The 21,082-nt window shown below is 34.2% G+C and overlaps 2 protein-coding genes across 2 annotated transcripts; one reads left to right on the top strand and one right to left on the bottom strand.

Annotated features, from left to right (window-relative positions):
- Nucleotides 1-545: 545 nt before the first annotated feature.
- LOC114164013 (protein WVD2-like 6) lies at nt 546-7,580 on the top strand. The gene is made up of 9 exons (XM_028048463.2): nt 546-802; nt 1,665-1,941; nt 2,027-2,272; nt 2,436-2,476; nt 2,600-2,677; nt 2,825-2,921; nt 2,997-3,068; nt 3,157-3,267; nt 6,601-7,580. Exons 2-9 carry the CDS (start codon nt 1,675-1,677, stop codon nt 7,102-7,104), a joined length of 1,416 nt encoding a protein of 471 aa, XP_027904264.2. The 5' UTR covers nt 546-802; nt 1,665-1,674; the 3' UTR covers nt 7,105-7,580.
- A 1,813-nt stretch (nt 7,581-9,393) lies between these two features.
- On the bottom strand, nt 9,394-12,781 carry LOC114162394 (EIN3-binding F-box protein 1-like). Its single transcript, XM_028046263.2, has 2 exons — nt 12,532-12,781; nt 9,394-11,865 (listed from the first exon to the last, which is right to left on the bottom strand). The coding sequence occupies exons 1-2, from the start codon at nt 12,554-12,556 to the stop codon at nt 9,959-9,961; spliced, it is 1,932 nt and encodes a 643-aa protein (XP_027902064.1). The 5' UTR covers nt 12,557-12,781; the 3' UTR covers nt 9,394-9,958.
- Nucleotides 12,782-21,082: the final 8,301 nt, after the last annotated feature.

Here is a 21,082-nt window from a genome sequence, read left to right as displayed (position 1 = left end):
AAAATAAAGCAAGCAACTCTAATAGTTTTGAGTGGCATTTTAAACATTATAACTATCTCGTTTATTACAACTACAAACAAGTGTTCATAACCAATTTATTTTATTCATACCATCCAAAAAGACTTGATAAGCTTTAATTTAAGAAATAAAATATAATGTATTTTAAGGACAAACTCAATGTCTCAATTCAATTCAATATTATATTATTCTCTTAATTTTTTCAAGATAATTATAAAATAATAATAACATTTATATATTGATATCATTTATCATAAAATACATATTACAAAATATAATTTAATTTTATTACATGCCTTGAAATTAAAGTGATCGATTCAATTTGATACCGTTTTCAGGTTCCTATTAACAAATTTCATCCTGCAAAAATATATAGGAACTCAAATACTGTACAATAAAACTCCATTATTACAAGAAGATTAAATGCTGTAAGCAGTAACCAAATAACTTGATGTAACCGTAAAATTTGAGTACCGCAGAGAAAGCGACTTGACCTGACCCGGAAATTGAAATTCAGCATTTGGATTTGAAATGAAACCGTTGTCTCCTACACCACACTTCTCTTCTCACTCTCAACCTTACACTCTCTTCCTTCTCTCTTTTTCCCTATTTTCATTTTATTTTATTTTTAAGAATAAAAAACAATAATAGATAAAGCATCAGCATCACCAACATCTTCTACCACAGTTTGAATCTTTCGGATCTTGTTGGTCGGACTCGGATCCCCCGTTCCCCAGATCTCTGAACCCACGATGCCATTCGGCTCTTGAAGCTGACCCCTCAGGTAATAATTTCTGGGAAAACATCAAAATCTCATTTTTATTTCTCTGTTTATGTCAAGTCCTGTGCTTTAGTTAAGATGGTAGTGTACTTCTTGATTTATATTCTGCGCCTAAATGGAGCTTTGTTAATTGTTTCTCTTTGGGGGGCACTTTTTTGGGATCAAGGTTTTGTTTTTGCGCATGGGGGTGCTGTGGAGAATGCTAATCTGGCTTGTTTTAGTATCCCCTGATTTGATTTTCTCTGTTAACTGTTCTTATTTTGTTGATGCTAGTTCATTGCTAAGTACTCTTTTTTTTTTTTTTTCATTTGGTTTCTAAGACCTAAGAGAATGCTTTGGAAGCAAGTCAATTTAGCTCCTTTTTCATAGTTTGTCTTAATGCGCTTGGCCACCAAGTGGAGATTAGATGCATTCTATTATCTACCTAGACCTAGTACTAGTGTGTTCCACATTATTCATTAATGTCTATGCTTTTGAAATGTCTTGTTTATATTCTTTATTACTGTATTTTATATGTTATGTTGCTTTCACCCTTTTGACTAGTAAGTGACTCATGGCACCACCTGACAGGCATGCTGTTTTAACATGTCACTCTCGTCTTTCTTTCTTCAAGTGGGTAACTTGCATTCCGTTAGGATACGTAGGCTGGTGAATTTGTCTTTAGAAAATGGAAGTCAATCTCTTTTGATAGTAAAAAAAAGCCTATGAGGATTTTCTAGATACTTTTGGGAAACCATTCTGGCTTAAAGGACAAATGATGAACTTTTCATATGAACAATCTTGTTCTGTATGGTTAAAATTATTTCCTTTCACTCTTGTTAGACTATCTCTAAGTAGCTGGTCATTGGTTTTATGAAACTTGTAGCTTGGCTTGAATGATGGATCCAAGCAACCTTTTACCAGCCAATGGACTTGAAGAGGTCTACCAAAATGGTATAAATGGCAAATTATCTAACTCTGGAATGGATGGTATTGCCTCTAATGACCCTGCTGTCACTAAAATTACACAAACTGAAGCTTCAAATGGAATTTCTGAAAATTTCATCCAGTATGATAGCATTGCAACTGATTACTCATCCAAGGAAGAAATCAAGGAAGGATCAATTGACTACTTAGGTGTGAACAATGTCACCATTTCTAAGGTGAGAGGATTTTTATTCCCTTGAATTGGTCTCATTAATACTATTCAAATTTAGTATTTCATCTCATTTATTTTCTCAATGCTAGGAAGAAGAAGCAGAAATCGTAGAACAGACAGAGCAATCAAAAGCAGGAAAAGGTCCTGTCAAGAATAAGAATGCAAAGTCACCAAGCCCCAGAGGTGTTCATGGAAGTTCAATTAAAAAGAACAAAGATGGAAAAGGTGAAGAGGTAGCATCTACTGTTTCCAACGGTACTTTTTCTTCAGACTCTATCCCAAGACAGCATATTAAAAATAGATCATTGGTTGACAAGCAGGCTCGACTGTCGAAGGTAAACTAACTTTGTAGTTACCTTTGTTTATGAAAATGTTCGTATATGGTCAGGGATTCAAATGGTTATGTGCCCTTGGTTTCTTCTTTTATCATTTTGATTTTGATTAATAGAAGTTACAGTTTTGGCACTATCTGATAGTTTCTATATTTTATGCTTGCAGCATGCTGGAAAGTCTAGCGTGGCACCTTCTGAGGCATCAATGTATGTACTGCTTTTCAATTATGTTTGGTTTTTTCATCATATATTAGTTGAAGAATGATTGAGTATGAATAATCCATCTTCATTAGTTGACTAGTGGACTTTACTTTACTTCTTTTGAAACAGGGAGAAGAACAGACCACGATTATCAAAGAAAGGGGCCCCTGATAATCTTAATCTTCAAGGAGAAGCAGAATCTTCTTCGTATCCTTTTTTATTTTGTGCCTGAGCATTTTTTTTTTACGACTGCAAATGGAGAGCTGATGTGGATTTTTTTTTTATATATATATTATAATTTTTATGAGAGTGACAAAATGTATGATTATGCATTATCCTTGATCCCGATATAAGTCCTACTGCAGAAGATGGCAAACCTCGCAGGGTAGGGATGCTCCCAAATTATGGATTCAGTTTCAAGTGTGATGAACGAGCTGAGAGAAGAAGAGAGGTATATAATTATTACTTGTTTCTGCCATTCTTTGAATAATCTCAGTTTAAAAAAAAATGTTATCATGGTGGCCAGTTCTACACTAAGCTTGAGGAAAAGATTCATGCAAAGGAAGTGGAGGAGAGTAACCTCCAAGCGAAAACCAAGGTGATAATATTTGATATCTTAGTGGAAATGTAACTTGCAGATGCAGATGTTGCCTTTTAATCATACCAATCTTTAACTTCTTTTGTAGGAGACCCAAGAAGCTGAGATTAAGATGCTTAGAAAAAGTCTAGGATTTAAAGCAACTCCAATGCCAAGTTTCTACCAGGAGCCTCCTCCTCCTAGGGTGGAATTTAAAAAGGTAAGTTACTTTGTGTGTGTATGCATACCCGTTTGTTTGTCGATTGCATGCAAGCTGTCTGCGTAATTAATTTCTGATTTGTTTTTAATTCATATGTAATGCATATTCTGTTGTTATATACACCAGTGTGCCCTCAAATAATTAGAGCGTACAGCAATCTTCTATTCTTCTGAATTAATTTCGAAAGAGCCATATCAGCAGCTTGAAGCCCTTTTGTTACTTTTTTTCACTTCATTCCATCAATAGCTTATGCAGTGGCAAACCTGTTGTAGGTTTGACAAGTGTATCGATCGGTGCTTGTTGTAATAAAAATATAGTTTACAGAGATTGAAATTGTTGAATAATCACTCTGCTGATAAACATCACATTTGAGATATTTTAAATTAAGGATAACAACAATTAATTATAAAATTAACAAAATGAAAAAATGACTACAATTATAAAGAACAAATTCAATTACTATTACTATAAAAAACATTAGAAAATTGATTTTGTATTCTTTCTTATGTTTCTATCCTTTTTAGCTGATGCAAGAACTCTTAGTATTCTGAGTTAATTAAGAGTTATTTACTCCTGATGCATTAGATGTGAAGTTGTTCATTGAATTCTAGATCTCCAATCCCTTAAGTAATTTGAGAAATATAATAGAACGGTTAAAAGTAATAATAATCTAATCAAGCACGTCCAATTTTTCAATCGTTACAAAACTTAATTTTTTCGGTCTCTAATTGATAATTCAATTTTGGAAGTGTTAAATTCTTCATAAATAAATAGACAAATGTAACGGAAATGGAAATAAAATGCCAAGATAATCAGAATAACTTAACATAAAAAAAAATTAAAAACATATACTTCAGAATACTACATCAATTCTCTAACTAGAGTATATTTAGCCATGCATAATGTAAAAGATAAAGTCTAATATTGGTGGTACAGTTGGTTGCATAAGAGTAGCTCCACTTCCCACTATTGACCTTCTCTGACTTTTAATTGTTCCCAACCAAAAGTCTTAATTTCTCTTCCTTTTAAATCCTCCCTCAATTTTGGCCAAACTGACACCAAAATGCAAAAAAAAATGTTCTTCATGGTTGTGGTGAATTTTTTACTTTAACTCTCCCTCAGGAAAATTTTCCACCAGCATGAGATTATCTACAATCAGCCTGTGAAATTCTTCTGACCTGCCTTTTCTCATTCCATTTGATTCCAAGTTTAAAGTTTGCCCTGCAGATTCCTTCCAAACCATAATGTCTACTCCTAAAACATTTATTTACAAAAAAATATAAGAAAACCAAGAGTGTAATATAAAATAAAGACAATTTGATGACAAAATAAACAAAATAATACATGCATCTGCAAACAATTTAGACAGACATGAGGACTCAAGACCAAGAACGGCGGAAATTGATTTCAAAAACAAATAGTATATATTACTGTATAATAATGATTATACACAAACTTACATTAGCATATGAATCTCTCTTTTGAGGGTGGGTCGATATATAAATTTAGAGAGTACATAAATGAAAGTTTATTGTATTTTATTATAATTTTCGAAAAATGAGGGGTGCAATGCCCATCCTCATTCCTGCCTTGGAATGAATTTATGTCTGAGATCCAATCCAGTATAATCCATCCATCAATTTCGATTTTCTATCCTTCTGATTGTTAAATAATTTATCAAAGTTTATATTTAAGTAATTCCAATATTTGTTTTCTATAGATAATTTGACAAATTCTTTTAATGCACCTTAATAGATAAATGATCTCAAACAAGAGTAAAATAATTGTAGTTCTGAAAAGTTTTTTTTATAATTTGTGTTGTGACAATTATATTGTTTCTTCGTGTCAACCACCCAACTGATGTCTTGTGTGACTGCCATCTTGATTAATTTCATCATCATTTGTAAAATTGATCCTAGATAACTTAGAAACATATGATATAGTATCTTCTCCCATTTTCATCTTGTTTATTATCAATGCTTATTAAGCACATCCAAATCTTTGTTAATCAAGGATTCAAGGTTTAGTTTTGATGTAAACTTGCGCTTATAGGACAGTCTATAATCTCATCGCTAGGAGTTCTTAAACTAGTAGTTATCCATCATACATGTCTTGTATTGCCTAAATCTAAGTCGAGAAAAGAACACTTTCCTTTTTTAAAGCCTTCCAACACTTGACATTCTATCATATTTTTTTCTAATTCGGAAAAAGCCATATGTAAGTCTTTTCTTTGCTTCAATACCTTTTCATCAATTCCAGTTAAAGATAAAGGGCTTCTGTTATATAGACTTTCCTAATATGAAACCAAATTGATTCTCTACAATCCTTTTTTTTTTTCTGTTTTAATCAATGGCTTCATCACCCTTTTTCTTAGTTTCAGTGTGAATCATAACTTCTATTGCTCTATAGTGTACACAATTTGGAATATCTCTTGATCTAAAATATATGAATCAAAATTCTCCTCTTTTGCTCATGTGGCTTCTTAAATGTCAAATTTAATATTCAGTGAGCCAAATGAACCTTGTTCTTCTTCTCATCTCAAAACTTCATTGTAACTATTATGTTGATAATAAACCAATTTCTAAATAAAGAAAAGAAAACCGAATATAACATTGGTTTTAATCAAATCTAAGCTAAAATATATTTTTGCTTCTTAAGTTTATGTATAAGTTTCAGTATGATCCTTTCTTTTAAAAAATTACTTTATTTCTTGATCTTTTAAATTTGGGTCAATTTGGTCATTTTAAAATAACTATCTTTTTTCTGAAGATACATTTTAAACTATTTTTTTACTGATTCAGGAGGTGAAACTTATTCAATTTGGTTATAGAACACAACTGTTACAAATTGCATGAAAATTGAATCCCCCGAAAAAACAAGATTGTTAAGTCCAATCAGATTCTTTTTCGGTGTTCCTGAGACTCAATTTTTACTTGAATTTCGTTGTTTCTGTTTTTTGTTCACCAGCTGATACTCAATTGTATTTGTATAAACCATCTGCTTATATCAATATGTGTATGCTTGATCAGGTGCTTCTGTGCTAATTTTATTTAAACTTAAACATCATTGAAACTTATTTCTTATATAAGCAGATGGTTTTAAATCTCTCCAAAGTGACACTAAAACCCAGTTTTCTATCCTTTCACTGGTGAAACTAAGTCTTGTTTGCTTTTCTATTTGACCCTTTCTTTGAGCACACTATTTTGATCTTACTTTTTTCTGCCCTCCTCTCTGACATGTAATTGTTGATGTCATTTTATTCTTATTTTGTGTTTGCAAGTTTGGTCTTGTCTCATTTGCAAATTTAATAAGCTTTTGGACTTACTAATATAGATGCCCACTACAAGAGCTAAATCTCCCAAACTTGGTCGTAAGAAGAATTCAGCGGTTTCTGAGACAGAAGGAAACACTAGCAATAGTGTTCGACAAAGTCGATTAAGTCTGGATGAGAAAGTGTCTCAGACTAACGTCACTAAAGGAGTTACTCTTGTTCATCAAAAGAAGCCACAACGAAAGTCTCTTCCTCCTAGGCTGACTTCTGAAAAGACCAGTTCATCCAATCGGACCCCATCTAAAGCAGTGAATGATGACAAAACCTCCTTATCAAATGTAACAACTGAAGTTACCATCTTATCCATTTCAACTGGGGAAGAGAAAGTTGAAGTAGTCGCAGCCACTGAAGACAGCAATGTCTTATTGGATGAGACAAATAAAACTCTGCCTCTGATTGTAGAGCCAAGTGAAGCTAATTCACCCGCTGAGAATGGTGATTTAGCCATTGAAGAGAAACCGCAACAACTCACCTTGTCACAAGAACCCATAGTGGCAGAGCTCTGAGCAAACAAAAGGAACAGGACCAAATATTATTAACTATCAGATCAATTGATTCGAGTCGCGAATACTGAGATTATTGTGAAGGCTTGCAGAATTCCGTTGTGGTTTTTGATGTCATTTTGTCCAAGCAGCATTGTTTCTTGTGTTTGCTCCTAAAGCTTGCTGGTTTTGTCCTTGTGATTTTCTGCTCCTCCTCTTGCAGCAATGTATGTAACCATTTCTCAGGTTGTTGTTCTAGCTGATGTTATTTCAACATGTAACATTTGTCTGTTTAGTTAATATGTTGGCGAAAATTTTGAGATAGTTTGCCATCATCGGTGGCTCAGTCACATTTTGAAACAAGCTGTGTCGTGCTTCATGAGCCATATGATTGTGCTACAGCTTTGCTCTGTGTTCTGCATCGACTTTCACCTCTGGATTCTACCTTGTAACCGCTTATGCTCAAGCAACTCAAGCAAATAAATACTTCTACTTTGTTACATTCTGATTCCCCCCTTGTTTTTTCTGTTGTTTTGATCAGTTTTCAATCTATTCTCTAAAATTGTTTTATTGAAACGTTCATTTTCTCAAGAACTAATTAGAGACCAAGCCTTCTTGATGTAGCTAACAACCATTAGAATCTATTCATCAAAACCTCATCTTTAAAACTAGTCATAACTTTTTTTTAATCTTATCTAAAGTTCTGGTTCTGGATGCAGACCTTTTCCTTTAGGTACTTTCCCTCAGCCGTTGAACTTGTACATAATACGAATATTTTGTCGAAATTGTAGTTTTAGTATAGTTAGTTGGTTTTATTATTACTAATACTAGATTCATAACACAATCATCTTTCATCTTATATCTTAGTCACAAACCAGAAGCAAAATACATAAATAAATAAATAAAAGGGAAGTTATCGTTCTCGTTTCAATCAAATTTGAGGTATAAAATGAATCATTATTGTTGGTCTTTACAAAAATATTAAGATAAAAAAAATCAAACAAGCATATGAGTAGGACTAACTCTAATTGTCAAGTTTGGAAGCTGCATAATATAATGGTTGTACCAATATCTGTATTTTTTGTTCTTGGCAGGGTTATGTACTTGTGACGAAAAGTAGCGGTGGTGTGTGTGAACACAATTTTAATTGATGAACTAATTCGGATTCCAAGAGCGTTCGTGGGTTGTTGTTTTCAACTAATATTGACTACGCAAATTTAATAAAAAATAAACACAATACATGTATGTAGATTTTTCAATCATGTGGTTGTTTTATTATTAACATCATATTCATTATGCATTCAACGACTTTCAACCACAAAATAGAAAACGAAATAAACATATTATAGGATAGCTATCATTTTCCTTTTTTTTCTTATAATCATGCCATCATTTTTTTTTCTTTAACATCAAATATGAGGTTTGTGAGGACTAATTCTAGCTACATATATTTCTTCTGAAATACTTATAATGTATACGATAGAGAGTGATTGATGAAAAATGAAGCTTGCGATTGACTGTCCTCCTTCACAACCAGTACAAATTTGTCACTGATTTATAAATTAAAGTGTTGAATAAATTATAAGTACATCAATCAAAGTCCTTGAGATATTATGCTTTAATTAGAAGAAAATAGTCTTTTACATTTTAAAATTTGTGAAAAAAGATGAAGTGTATTGGGAGGCTGAGCACCTACCGTCCATGCTAAGCGACTTAACGAAGCCTTGGTTGATAGATAATCACATGACAATGTCTCACTACTGCTGTACCACATGTCCTTTTTCAATAATTGCCTTATGAGAATGCATGTGAACTGCACGTGCCATTCTACAAAGTGTTTGGTATCTTCCTCATCGCAACACGCCACACCCTCAATTCAACACTTTTAAATCTTCACATTCCATCTTTCTTAATCACACTTCTAATTACCAAATAAAAAAAAAATATTACTTTTCAATAGATTAAATATTAACATTTTCATGTTATCTTAGATTTTAACAGTATTAAAAAGATCATCACCGTATGAAATTTAGAATACAAAATAAAAGTCAAACGCGTATGCATTGTACCAACGTCGGCGTTCGCAGACTCGGTCATGTACAGCACAAAAGTGATTCCGCTTCTAAGCAAAACATAACTTAAACATGATTGTGGAAGGACCAAGGAACCAAATTTTTATTCATTATTTTCATAAAATTAACATAGAGAGTACAAGGGGCATATAGAGGTTAGTTACAATGAAGAGTTCCAAAAAATGAAGCCTAAAAAAGTAGGGTTTGGTGGTAAAAAACAAGCCATCCCCAAAAAGGGAAACGGATTGTGATGACAGACCTGTACATCGGGCTGCCATAGCCAAAGCCCTGACTGAAGAGAAAGGCTTCATAAACCTTCAACTCTCAAAGTAACAACTGCAACTTCAAGATGCCCCCTTGACTATAAAACTTAGACCCAAACAACACGCGCGCCACATGGCTCATATACGTGAAAATCTGGGTCAACACCACTGGACACACTCGTTACATACGGCTGCAAAGAAAGAAAGACAAAGGACACACATGGTGGCAAAACCGATACAAAGCATAGCTAAAAACATCAGGTGCCAACACTAGAAAAGGGATACCTAAAACTCCAGAACCCGGTAACTATTGCTCACAGAGATACAGTCATTATAAAAGTGGCATCTCATCGATAGAATGAATGCCAAAAAGCTTTCAACAGATTTCCAATTCAAGGAAACCTGGAAAAAAATGGAGTTTGAATATAACTGTACCCTCTGGAAAAGGAGAACCGAGTAATGGATGACAAAGATCCATCGCGAATGAACCCAAAAACACTAAGGAGCAACACTAACTATAAAAGCTGATGAGGCTTTTCCTGTTCAGTAGAGGATGTCACACGTCCAGAGATGTTCCTGAAGCTTGCTGACTCCCCGGTTGCTGATTGCGCTGCAACGCTTGATATTCAATCCTGCAAGGGATTGGCCCAATTTTTTAAATGCGGGAATGCTCTTGTCTGAAACCGATACACAACCTGAAAAAGAAAGTATCTCCAGGCTGATCTGATTTCCGCGTGCAAGAGCTGCAATACCGGTATCAGTGATTGCAGATTTGGAAACATCAAGATCAGAGAGCATTGGGCAATTGCCTGCAATTGCCATCATGCTAGCATCGGTGACTCTTGTACAACCATCAAGACATAGCACTTGAAGAGTCCATCCATATGAGTTCACAACAGACAAAACTACTCTGTCTGTCACATTTAGACATCCACTTAAATTAACTGTTGTCAGACCAGTCTCAGAACACTCCAGCAGTGGAAGAAACCCTACGTCTGTTACTCTCTGAAGTCCACTCAATTCAACATGCTTAAGCCGAGGGCACAGTTTTCCAAGTAGTGCAAGATTGGCGTCGCCAAATCCAGGGCAGTCACGGATTGTTAAGGACCAAAATGATTCAGAAGGAGAGATTGCCGGCAAATCCAAGTCCAGGTCTTTGATTCCATAGCAGCTAATCAGAGTGAGAACCTTCAGTTTGGCAGCACAGTGAAAAAAGACACCAAAAAGCCCAATTTGGGTAATTCTGTGGCACTCCTGCAATTTTAGGCTCTCAATTGATAGAGCAGCCCTGGTAAATGAAACCAACCCCTTGTCCGACAGATATGCACATTTACGAAGCTGGAAGTTTTTCACATTTGGACAACCCTTTCCAACAGCTTCGATCGCTGTGTCTGTCAATCCTTGGCAGCATTCAATTGTGATTGAATTCAATTTCTGCAGTCCACGGCCATTACCCATAACCCAGAACCCTTTCTCACTGACATTTGGAAGGCCACTTAGGACAAGATCGGTAACTTGAAAGCCATAATGCCCGATAGTTGCTAGAGAGAGATCAGACACCATCAACGACTCAAGCTTCACCTTTGATAGAACATAAGAAGCCGAAGACATGAGGCCACAAACCCCCTGATCGCCAACTCCGGAGCAACCCTTGATCGATACAGACCTTAGATTGGGACACAACTTCCCAATAGCTTGTAGACCTTCGTTGCCAATGTTGGGACATGACTCAATTGATAACTCAGCCAGATTTGGACACTTCTTTGAGATTGCGATCAAAGTCTTGTCAGAAATATTGGGACACTTGCAAAGGTCGAGTTTCTCCAACTTATGACACCCGCTGGCAATCTCAATTAGGCCTTCATCATCAATAGTAGCAACATCAAACACAGAGAAAACCTTCAGAGAAGGGCATCCATGAGCAATGGCCTTGAGACCCACATTAGTCACCCCACGGTCTGAATTGCTTCCGCGAATTGTAAGCTTCCCCAGTCCTCCTCGAGAGGCGGTTCCAACAGCAATGGCAGCAAGCCTTACATCTGTTGCCTTCTTTCCCTCCAAGCTTCGGGATAGATATCCTTCGTTGCTAAGTCCCTCAGCATCATCAACAACCACATTATCATCTTGAGTACTTCCATTGCTGCAGATTTCATTCTCACAAATACTGCTTAGAAGCATAAGCCAGCGCTTGGATACAGAAGCACAGACGCTCCTATCTTGGCCAACAGGCAATCTTCTAAGGATCTCGAAGAGGCATTCATCTGGCAGAGATTCAATAGATGTCTTCTGCTTCGGCTCATCAAACCATTCTCGATTGATATCAAACGGAACACTGACGCGAGATCTCTTCTGAAGAGGAAAGTAATCAACAGAACGGCCAAGAGACAAGAAGAGACATGGTTCCTTGGGGTTAGGATATATACGACCCCCAGGGTAAAAATCATCATTTCCTGAAAAGAAAAAAAAAAATCAATTGCATCCAAGGTCAAGACCACTACAAAATTACGCACAAAACACATCGAGGAAATGTAAAATTTCCACAACTAAAACAAAGAAAGACTCTGTCATATGAGCGATAGTTTTGAACATACAAAAGAAACCGTATATATTCATGAACATCTAAAGGCAGCAGTTGCAAAAGGTCAACTCTGAAAATTTTGCAGGACTTAAAAGATTAACCACTCAACAGTTGAACCTTCTGCCAAGTGATCTCAAAAACAAGATCCAAAGACTATTTACCAACAAAATTCACTTTTGTACACAAGATTAACTACTCAAAAGTTGAAACTTCTGCTATATAATCTATATAAAAAAAAAAAAAAAGATCCAATTTTCACGGAAGACCGAAAACTACTACAAAAAAATACCATTAGGCCAATCCAAACTTAAATTATCTCACTATCTAAAAAAACCTTTGAAACTCTTTCCATCTCTCATCAGATCCACCAAGGAAGACAACGACTCAAAAAAATTCATCAGCTAAAACCCAAATAATAATCTTTGACCAACCAAGCAAGGAAATAAACATTTAAAGCAACCTCCAAAAATAACCACAAACACAACAACCAGACCCATGAATTGAATCGGGTAAAAGATGCGATCAGACAAAAAGGTACCTGAAAAGCTGAAGACTTGAGACATGGGCGCAGTTGAGAAAAGCCCGGTAGGTGAAATCTGGTGTTTTCCAGGCAAAAGAAGAGTTGAAGGATAGCGTAGAAGAAGAGAAGGAGCACGAAGAAGAACTCGTGAGAGCAAAAATGCATGAGGGAGGAGGAGGGAGGAGGAGGGAGAAGGTGGAAACCCTATGAGATAGGGCAAAAAAAATAGAGAGAGAAAGTGAGGGAAAGAGAAATGAAGGGCTTTGGTTAGCCAAAGGGAGGCTTTTATTGAAAGTGGAAAGAAACAGATTCGGGTGCAATGAATGCAAAGTTCCTAAGTGCAATGTATCTGAACATACAAAGTGGGGTTTCTTTTCTTTGTATTATTCTTCCACCAAATGAATACCAGAAACCACACACACACTGGTTTTCCCTTTCTATATCTACCTTTTCTTTTTCATTATTTCAAGTAGAAACTTTTATATCTAAATTTTTTGTTGCCTTGTGTTTAAAATGAATAAACTCAGATTTTAAAAATCACTTTTTACCAAATTAGTTTAACAGACTTTTTTTTTAAGGAATTTCATAGTTGTTAGGTAACATACTAACATGGTAGAATTTATGTTTAATGTATATTTATATTTTTTCTCTTTCTACAATTATTTAATTTATCATATTAAGAAAAGCAATTATATTAGTTGATAATAATTTTTTTCTTGAATTTATCTCTTAAAACTTTTTTTATAATTAATGCTTTTCTCTTTCTAAAATTTCCTTGAATATAAATTCTCACTAATGTAAAATGTTTTAATCTAAAAAGAGTAACTAAAAAGTATTGTGAATCAGGTCTTGCAAAAAATAAAAGTTTCCATTCATTTCTAATTTGAATCTTGTAAGAATATTAAAAACATCATAAAATAATTATTTATTGCTTAACAATTCCATTGAATCAAATTAATGCATAAAAAAAACATTATTCAAAATCAATATCCCAAATGATTGACCAAGTACACAATTAACATATTAGAACATATGTAGTATGTCCCCTTACATAAGTTGGTATTGTTCAACAAATTTTTTTATTAGAGTGTATTGTATAATTGATTTGTAAAAAAAATAATATTTAATGTGACCTGAGTTAAGAGTCCTCTAAATAATTTGGACATTTGAATACTTTTCATTAAAAAATATATATATAATATTGTCAAGTTTATAAATTTGAAATTTTGTAATGTCTTTGAATCTGATAATCGGTACATATTAAATTTGTAGTGTGATTGGTACGTACGATGTTTGATGGAAAATTCATTCTGTCAGATTTAGAAACTTCCAAACTAGGAAACACTGTTGGAATTTTGAATTACACATTTCTTATCTAATCCACCAACAAACTTGGATTTCAAGAATTGAAAATAAGTTTTGATACTGACATTAAATATTCATAAATGTAACAAAAATTAAGTTCATGAGTTATTTATTGTTATAATATTATTTAAGGACGGTCTTAATAAAGAGTCATGAAGAAAACTTTTAAAACTGAATTATTTTATAAAATAAATTAAGGAGGTTCATGAATTTATTCACTTCTCCAAAGTATATTTATTTCTAGATTAGGCCTGATGAACATCAAAACTTAAAGAGAAAAAAAAAATATTTTTTAATTAAAAAGTAATGAAATCTTTGAATTCATTATTTGACTAGTATTTATTTATAGAGCAAGTTCAGTGAACATAGAGTCATTTTAAGTGTGGATTTACAAAGAAGGTTGAATGAACTAGGGTCGGTAGGTTATTTGAGGACAGTGACTTAAGAATCACGATTGAAGAAATTAAAAAATTCAAACAACTTGCTTTTTAGTTTACGAAGGAAAAGTGTAGAAAAAAAATATTAAAAAATGTAATGACATTTTAAGTAATTTAGTTATATTAAAAATAGAAAGAAAACTTCTAATTTTTTTCAAATAAATAAAACATACGGAGTTTTTGTAACGATAATTGGTATTTTTATTACACTAGTGAAAACTTATTTATTCATATTTGTTTCTATCACAACAAGATAAACTTTGCCTAGGCTACGAATAGATCAATTATTAAATCGTGGAAGTTTCTTTTACCCATTTCTCTTGATAATCTATTATTAACAACGTCGTCTCAACTCTTTTCACTATATATACATTGGATGAGACATGTAATGTTTATTCCAAAAAAACAATTTATCCAAGTTTTAAACCTAAAAATATTGTGTACAAAAAAGCTAAAAAGTTTCAATTTCTAAAAAAGACGAAACGTTTATTCACACGTAACATCTTATATTGTATATATTATAGATTAAAAAAAATTAAGATAGAATATAATTCTTTTCAAATAGTTTTTCCAATCCATCACTGTTATTAATATAATATTTTACGTATCTAACTTTTTATGAAAAAAAATATCTATATTTATAAAAATGCTGTTGTAGAATTAAAGTATTAAAGATTCTATATTATATATATATATATATTATTTAATGTCTTTCAAAATATATTAGAAACTACGTTTAAACTTTAAAACATATCTGCATTAAGGAATGTATAAATTACAACAATATAAAAATGTGGAAATAAAATTTTCAAACATAATCTCAACCGTCTAATTTGTGTCCATCACTCCCAGTTGTACCATACGATCATAATAAACGAATAAATCACAAAACAAACCAAAAACAGTGTAAATGTAGTTATAATAAACTAATAAGTGATGGGGAAAACAACAACAAACAGTATACTAGAGAATGCAGCGGATATAATTTTCCCTAACTTGCAAGAATCTATGAGGCTATAATCAAAGAACAGCAATAATAAATCACCAAAAGCATAAATAAAGGCACCAAAATTTTTAACGTGGAAAACCCCTCAAATCAAGGGTAAAAACCACGAGTCGTCCAGAACAAAGAAATAGCTCCACTATGATCAACAAGAGTACAAAAGAGTCTCAATCAATAGCACAAATTAGTGCCAATACCCAACCAAATAACAAAGCAACAAAGCTTTCAAATAGAGAAGAACAAGAGAGGACATCTCTATACTGCTACAGTGCGAAATTAATATCTCCCAACTCAGACCTCGTATCAAAGATCCGACCGGTCAGAATGAAGAGCAATGAGTTCCGAACCTGCTGTAAAAATTTCAGCCCGATCCAACGGTGAACGAATCCGCAGCGCCGAATTTACTGCGACAGCTCTATGAAAAATGTGAACAAAATTTTCCCTCTACCTCTCCCTCTATGTGTTAGGGCTTTCAGTGTATTCTGACTCTATTGTTCTGCCTCTCTCTTTATTTTATAGCCTCCTCTCCACTAGGTTTAAGTGAGACATGGACTTCTCAAAGTTTGGGCCTTTTCTCCACATAGGAAGGGAGCCCAATACCCAACAAATCTCCCCCTCACAACTATGTGGAGATAACCGCCAAACCGGCGATCTCGATCTCACAACAAACTTCAAACTTTCCTCTTGGCAATGCTTTAGTCATCATATCAGCACCATTATCATTTGTATGAACCTTTTTCAACTCCAACAACTTAGCATCCAAAGCATCACGTATCCAATGATACCTCACATCAATATCAATATGTTTGGATCTAGAATGAAAAGTTGGATTCTTACCAAGATGGATAGCACTTTGGCTATCAACAAACAATGAATAGTTATCTTGCCTAAAACCAAGCTCCTGCAAAAATTTCTTCAACCATAACAACTCCTTGCATGCTTCAGTAATAGCAATGAACTTTGCCTCTTCAAAACACTCAGGTTCTCCACCGTCAGTCAAGGTTATGTACTCATCACAAAAATACCTTGTAGAAGGTTGTTTCTGTCTATTAGACCTCCTGAGTTGGACTTGAGGTGATTCAGGTATATCACCAAGATCGTCATCATCATCATGTTCCTCTTGAGCATCATCAATTGGAACCTCTACTCCACTTCCAAATTGTTGATCATCAACATCACCATGTTGCTCATTGTCTTGAGCTTCCGTTTCAACATTCTCCAAATTGTGAGCGGGCAACCTCATCGGATTACCATTAGTGAGATTACTATTTTTCTCGGGTGTGGTCTTCTCCACCTTATCAATGTTTTCAATGGTCTGGTCTTCCATGAATTGTACATCACGGCTTCTAACAAGCTTCTTCTCAACAGGATCATAAAACCTGTAGCCAAATTCATCCTCACCATAGCCAATAAAGATACATTGCCTTGTCTTTTTATCTAACTTGGATCTTTCATCCTTAGGAACATGAACAAATGCCCTGCAACCAAAGACACACAAATGATCATAGCTAACATTCTTACCAAACCAAATTTTGTCTAGCACCTCAGTATTCAAAGCAACTGCGGGACTGAGATTAATGACATGCACAGCTGCAAGCAATGTCTCTCCCCAAAAGTGCTTAGGCAACTTTGCTTCCGAAAGCATACATGTAACCCTTTCAACCAAGGTCATGTTCATCCTCTCCGCTAGACCATCAATTGAGGAGTTTTAGGAGGAGTCTTCTCGTGTCTAATACCATGTTGCCTGCAATAAACATCAAAAGGTCTACGGTACTCACCACCATTATCACTACGGATGCATTTCAGCTGCTTGCCTGATTGCCTCTCAACCATAGCATGAAATTCCTTGAACTTTTCAAGTACTTGATCTTTCTGTTGAAGAGCATAGACCCATAGCTTCCTGGAACAATCATCAATAAAAGTAACAAAATAAAGTGCACCACTAAATGACTTTACCTTTAATGGGCCGCAAACATCAGAATGCACCAATTCAAGCAATTCTGACTTCCTTTAGGGTGGATGCTTCTTAAAAGATACTCTGGTTTGTTTACCAGCCATGCTATGAGAACATTTCTCCAATTCTACATTTCTCAATCCCATAAGCACATCCTTTTTAGCTAAGCAGTTAAGCCCTTTCTCACTTATATGACCAAGCCTCCGGTGCCACAAAGATGCCTCCATATACATAGCATTCACACTGTCTTTAGCAACCAAAGCTTTAGTCCAATACAATTTAGATTGTTTCTCCCCTCTGGCCATAACCAAGTTACCTTTAGTGAGCTTCCATTTACTAGAACCAAAGTGATTGTCATAACCACAATCATCAAGCAACTGCACAGAGATTAAATTAAAACGAACATCTGGAGCATGTTTGACTCCTTTAAGCAACAACTACACTCTCATGTTGGTTTGCAGGCAAACATCACCAACACCAATCACTTTAGACTCACCATCATTACCCATCTTCAACACTCCAAAATCACCAGAAGTGTAAGATGTGAAGAACTCCTTCCCAGGTGTAACATGCAGTGTAGCACCACTATCAATAATCAACATGCTCTCATCAGATACAAGATTAACGGACTCAAAGTCACGAAGAAGAACAAGATCACCATCTGTAGCAGTAGTGACACGATCATCATCATCATGATCATTCTCTCTCTGTTTGCCCTTCTTGTCTTTGTTCTCCTTTTTTCACTTAAAACAGTATTTCTGAATGTGCTCAGTTTTATGACAAAAATGACACTCTAAATTCTTGTATCTTGACTTGGACTTGCTCCTACTCTTCTCTCTACCACCTTTATGTTCCTTTTTCTGACTTCTCCCCCTAGCTTCTGTAACAAGCATCTCAGACTGAGATGAAGAACCATGTGCCTTCCTCCTCATCTCTTCATTAAGAGCACCGTTCTTTGCCATCTGAAAAGAAACAACACCATTCAAGGCAAAGTTCGTAATTGAAACCCGAAATACCTCCCAAGACTCTGGTAGAGTATTAAGCAACCATAATCCCATAACTTCGTCATCAAACTTTATGCCCATTCCTGACAATTGATCTAGGAGCCCTTGAAACTCATTTAAGTGATCAGAAATAGAAGAATTCTCCCTGTACCTCAATTCATCAAGCAATTTAACAAATACAATTTATTATTGCGCGACTTAGAAGCATACAAAGACTCAATCTTCTCCCACAAAGCTCTGGCATGTGTCTCATTAGCAATATGATTATAAACATTATCTTCAACATATTGCCGAATAAAACCACATACATGTTGGTGCTCAAAGTCCCATTCTTCTTCAGACATAGAATCTGGCTTCTGTGTAGTAAAGACCGGAAGATGCAATTTCTTGACAAATAATAAATCTTTCATCTTGCCCTTCCACAAATGACAATTTGTACCATTCAAAGCAACCATCTTTTCATTTGCCTCCATCATTCAAGCAAGTAAATATGGCCTAACCAAGAGCTTTGATACCACTCTGATGGAAAACAACAACAAACAATATACCAGAGAATGCAACGGATATAATTTTCCCTAACTTGCAAGAATCTATGAGGAGCTATAATCAAAGAGCAGCAATAATAAATCACCAAAAGCACAAATAAAGGCACCAAGATTTTTAACGTGGAAAACCCCTCAAATCAAGGGTAAAAACCACGAGTCGTCCAGACCAAAGAAATAGCTCCACTATGATCAACAAGAGTACAAAAGAGTCTCAATCAATAGCACAAATTAGTGCCAACACCCAACCAAATAACAAAGCAACAAAGCTTTCAAATAGAGAAGAACGAGAGAGGAAATCTCTACAAATCATTGTTGCAGTGCGAAATTAATATCTCCCAAATTAGACCTCGTATCAAAGATCCGACCGGTCAGAATGAAGAGCAATGAGTTCCGAACCTGCTGTAAAAATTTCAGCCCGATCCAACAGTGAACGAATCCGCAGCGCCAAATTTACTGCGACAACTCTATAAAAAACGTGAACATAATTTTCCCTCTACCTCTCCCTCTATGTGTTAGGGCTTTCAGTGTATTATGACTCTATTGTTCTGCCTCTCTCTTTATTTTATAGCCTCCTCTCCACTAGGTTTAAGTGAGACATGGGCTTCTCAAATTTTGGGCATTTTCTCCACATAGGAAAGGAGCCCAATACCCAACAATAAGATATATATTTTTCTTATAACAAAAGCAATTTTCATAATTTCATCATTCAACGTGTTTTTCAAGAATGAAATATTTATATCAACTATGCTTTCATTGGTTTTTATATAAAAGTCACGACCAGGTAATTTGACCCATAGAAACTCTTAAACATTTAATAATATTTTTGGAAGACAACGTGTAGAATAAGTTATGAGATTTTTCACTTGTCCTACTATCTTATATATATATATATATATATATATATATATATATATATATATATATATATATATATATATGAAATAAGTTATGAGATTTTTCACTTGTCATACTATCTTATATATATGCAAAATAATAAATTAGGACTAAAGTTTCCTTCAAAGTATGATAGGATAAATATATCATATGCCTCCATGGCTTATTTCGTATTGAAACATCATATTATAGGAATCTTCTTTAATCCTCACAACTACCTATTTTTCTTTATGTGAGTTGGATATTAAGAGAGTATGAATAATCTAATTAAATCATAATTAAATACACCAAAGACAAAACAATATAACACCTTGTCCGTAAAAGTCGCTATATACTCATCATCCATACAAATTATACATAACATTTCTCATCTCAATAGTAAATCATCATTCAAAAATAATCTAAAGCATATTAATTTATTATTAATTCATGAAATCCAGTGGTACCTTTTTTTTTTCCGACAACAAACATATAACAAAGACTCCTTACCTGAAACCTAAGTTCCAATTCACGTTCAATATAAAGGATACACACTTAGCATCTCATTGGGTGTCCAGCGAGCGACCACTACTTGATGCCCAACACCCAGTATCCTAGACCCCTAAAGCTCACCGAAACTAATTCTAGATAGTGTTCGTAATCGGTGTCCAAAATTCTAGATTATCATTTTTTAAGTTTAATTCCAGCTAATGTTCCTCATATAAGATACTTCGTAATCTTCTCGATAATGATTCCTAATTAGTTAAGTACCAAGGTTAATTACATCATTAAACATAATAAATTACACATTATTCTTGTATTTTCATTATCAAAATAAATTTACTATCAATGTTCCTTTTTATGATTACGAGTAAAGGTATTTGACATTTAATTGAAGGGTTATGTATATTTTAAAGCATTCTAAGATGACATTGAATATTAATATTTTTTTTCTTGTTTACCTAAGCTTTAAAAGTTATGTCCTTTTAGCACTAAAGGAGGGCATAAATATTAGCTTTTCCACATTTTTAGGTTATATATTTTATAAGCACTCCTATTCAGCTTAAATCAATAACTTATTTAACCATAAACCAACATTTATACCTAATATTCCTATACGTAGAATCCAATTGGGATCATGGTAGCCAACATCCACTTTCATTAATATACTTTTTTAAGAAAAAATGTACATTCACTCCATTAAAAGTACACATGTTTAAATACTGCAAGTATTATAGGTTAATTTGGAACCATATTCTAAAAATATCGTATCGTTGAAACATGGTTTTGGTATTTTTGTGGACAGAGGATGAAATGTAACTATGTAATTTTATTCTTTGATTAATATTGTTTTGTATTTGTAGGTTCATTGTTTGGAGGTAAACAAC

Source organism: Vigna unguiculata, chromosome 9 (genome assembly GCF_037176805.1).
Source record: "Vigna unguiculata cultivar grain cowpea cultivar isolate G323 ecotype 2 chromosome 9, ASM3717680v1, whole genome shotgun sequence".
Lineage (NCBI taxonomy): Eukaryota > Viridiplantae > Streptophyta > Magnoliopsida > Fabales > Fabaceae > Vigna > Vigna unguiculata.
This window is presented reverse-complemented; position numbering and strand designations above follow the sequence as displayed.